At 43.3% G+C, this 3,179-nt stretch overlaps 1 protein-coding gene across 2 annotated transcripts in view; it reads right to left on the reverse strand.

Annotated features, from left to right (window-relative positions):
* Positions 1-507: 507 nt before the first annotated feature.
* The window catches only part of LOC102009319 (HLA class II histocompatibility antigen, DRB1-1 beta chain-like), a 33,848-nt gene continuing 31,176 nt past the window's right edge, over positions 508-3,179 (reverse strand). The window contains exons 5-7 of one of the 2 annotated variants that reach the window (XM_013517041.1): positions 1,782-1,892; positions 1,300-1,323; positions 508-1,005 (exon numbers count right to left, since the gene is read on the reverse strand). In XM_013517041.1, coding sequence (XP_013372495.1) covers positions 998-1,005; positions 1,300-1,323; positions 1,782-1,892 — 143 coding nt within the window. In that variant the 3' untranslated portion in view covers positions 508-997. Of the gene's footprint in view, positions 1,324-1,781; positions 1,893-3,179 lie in introns of both variants that reach the window. The other variant, XM_013517040.1, reaches the window with a different exon arrangement.

Here is a 3,179-nt window from a genome sequence, read left to right on the forward strand (position 1 = left end):
GTTTCACTTTTTAATTTGGGTTCTCTATGAAACTGACTCTTTGTTTGAATGGAACAGAGCAATAGAACTCTCCTTTTTCTCTACCAATACATGTGCTTCACCTGACAGACATCCACCTGCTCTGTACTGGAATATCATGAAGTGTATGAACAGAGATCTATACTTGAACTTGCAGTAATATTTGCACAGTATTTTAAGCAAGGGATTTTATTTTTCCAGTTTCTTTCTTGTCATATTATTCTGATCAAGTTCGCTTCAGTTACTCTAAGTTTATTTTCCAATCTAATTTTAAAATGCATTTTAAATGACAATTAGACATTGTATATACTAGCTTCTCGGCCTTTTGGCTAAGACCACATGTAAGAGGGGCTGGGGATTTAGCTCAGCGGCAAAAGCGCCTGCCTGGCAAGCGCAAGGTTGTGAGTTCGGTTCCTGGTACCAGAGAAAAACCAGAAAAAAAAAAAAACAACAACAACAACAACAACAAAAAAGACCACGTGTAAGAATTGTGTGTGTTTATGCTGTAGAGCAGGATGTTTTTATGTGTGGACTTTGGGAACTGGCTAACCCAGCCTGTCTCACATTTGCATCCCTTCACACATAAAACCAATGGAGCATTATTATTTTCTTGTTCTCTTCCATTTTTGTCCTCAGAACTGTAGGAAGCAGATGATGTTTTTGTTCCACGTTCATGTGAGAAAAACATAACAAGGCAACGTTCCACAAGGTGAGTGCAGAAGAGCTGGGGAGGTGAATGTTGCACACAAGGGCCAGGAGGGAATGAAGGGAAGGCCCTGCAGTCTGTGCCCGGGCGTCCAGGTGGGGCTCAGGGGCTGAGGAAGCCATGGGAGGACACTTTCTGTATGGTCCTGTGTATCCGGAAAGCCTCTCTCTGTGGGAGAATGAGAGCCAAGCAGGAAGCCCGCTATGATGTGCAGAGGACAGGGAGAAGCAGGGACACAGGTCCTTCCTTCAGAGCTGTCACCATTTCTTTAGCTCAGGAGTCTGTGGAGAAAGAGGACAGCAGCGTTTCCACATGTCACTCAGAATGCACCTCCTCTCCCCTCTCATGTCTTCTCATGATGCATTGCAATAAAATACAGTCAAGTCTCCCTGAGCCAATGCTTCCTCAGAGTTCAGGGTTTTATTAAGTAGAGAGAGGAAGCTTTACTATAAACTGGCAGGTCAGAAATCTGCACCCAAAATTATATACATTGCCTCTGTTTCATGTCTCTTCACCTCCGCCATCCTCTGTAGGGAGAGCAAATCTATCTGTGAGAGAAGATTCGAGGACATTACCTGCTGGTTGAACTCCAGAGTGTCCTGGAAATGAGAGGAGAAATAGAGACTTGGAAGACATGAAGAAAATGTGTCCCCAAACACAGCGTCCCCAGTGTCAGCCCTGCCACCCGAGATTTCTCGGACACCACAGCTCCTGCCTGCCAGGGCAGGAAGGAGAACACAAATGTAGAAAATGAGGCCGAGGAAGCTTCCCCTTCATAAATACCCAGTTCAGTGGCTCTTCCTTTTTTACCTGTTGCTCTCCATTCACTATTTCAAAACTAGTTACCTTTCCCTCGCCTAGGTGGGCCATAGCGAATGGGTTTCTAAAAAGGACCCATAAACCATTGATTCCTGAATGCTCAGAAAACTTGAGGTAGACAGAGGAAAGAAAGGTTTCATATAGAGACACCTATGTACTGGGAATGATCCTGAGTGAAACACTATCTCTTCCCTCAGAAAAGCATATGGAGAGTCTCACCCAGCAGTGGGCATCTTACCTTTCTGATTCCTGGAGTAGACGAACAGCCCCGACCCCAGGAAGAGCAGACCCAGCACAAAGCCCCCGACTCCACTCAGCATCTTGCTCTGCGCAGATCCAGACTGTGCCCCTGAGGGAAGAAGCCAGGTTTAGAGATTATTTCCTACCCCAAATCCAAGTTCACTCACTGAGACCCTGAAATTCAGAATTTATGACTACAGGAGTGATGACTGCATTGAAAAGCTAGAATTGGCCATGGTTGGTAAAATAATATTTAAAAATTGCACTGAGTAGGTGTGAGGTTCATGCACCAAATTCACTAAAATCTCACAGCCCTGCAATATCCCAGAGTGTCTGCAGTGTCTGGACCTCAGAGACTGAGCAGCCATCTAGGATGTCAGAGCTCATGAAAGGCAGAGATGGTGAGAGAGAGAGAGGGGGGGGGAGCTGTGTCTGTCCTGTGCCCCGAGGCTGGCCCTAAGCAGAGCAGGGGGGAGAGGGCAAGGAGAGAGAGGGAGAGGGCAAGGAGAGAGAGAGGGAGAGCAGTTTTGCAGGTGATGCTGGGATTTTGGATTTTAAGGAATGGGAGACTGCTGAACAGGTTTAAGGAGATTAAAATAAAATGATACAGGCCCACAATCCCGCATCTGAATTTCTCAATTCAAAAAGCCACATCTTTTGAAAACTGTGATGCCAGATTCATTTTAAATGAATGATGGGGAGATGGTGTATCTCAGAAAGTTCGAGTCACATTTGTTTCCTTAGTTTCAATACATAAAACCTCATACACATATATACACATAGAACTGGTGATTGAAATGCCTAATGTCCAAATTTTTAAAATTTCTTAACATTATGAATTTTTATCCTTATTTATACTTTCAGTTTCTCACACCAGAAAAATAATGTGATATTTAAACCTGCATGTCCCATACAGTAAGGGTAACAAGATGGGGAGAGAAGAAAAGAAAGGAAAGGAAAAGGAAAAGAGAATAGAAGGGAAAAAATGGAAAGAAAGCTTTTGTAGATAAGGAAGGAAAGAGAGGTGGAAGACAGGGGAGTGGAACGGGTGGGGGGAAAAGGTGAAGTAAGATGTATCACGTACAGATACAAATTCCCTATGATAAATGCGATCTTATGCATATCTAAAATGTACCAATAAAATAAACTAAAAAAAATACTTCTCATACTGTGAAGCAGTTCTGGAGATTTCCTTTACTGTCTGTAGCAGGTGTGATTTTTAAAAATATGGTGAATGGGGCTGGGGATTTAGCTCAGCAGCCCAACGCCAGCCTAGCTAGTGCAAGTTCGTGCGTTTGATTTCTGGGAAAAAAAAACAAAAAAACAAAAACAAAAAAACAAAAAACCCCCCAAAAAACCAATAAAAAAAAAAAAAAAAAGACTGTGAATGCTGCTG

Source organism: Chinchilla lanigera, unplaced genomic scaffold (genome assembly GCF_000276665.1).
Source record: "Chinchilla lanigera isolate Chin_1 unplaced genomic scaffold, ChiLan1.0 scaffold00036, whole genome shotgun sequence".
NCBI lineage: Eukaryota > Metazoa > Chordata > Mammalia > Rodentia > Chinchillidae > Chinchilla > Chinchilla lanigera.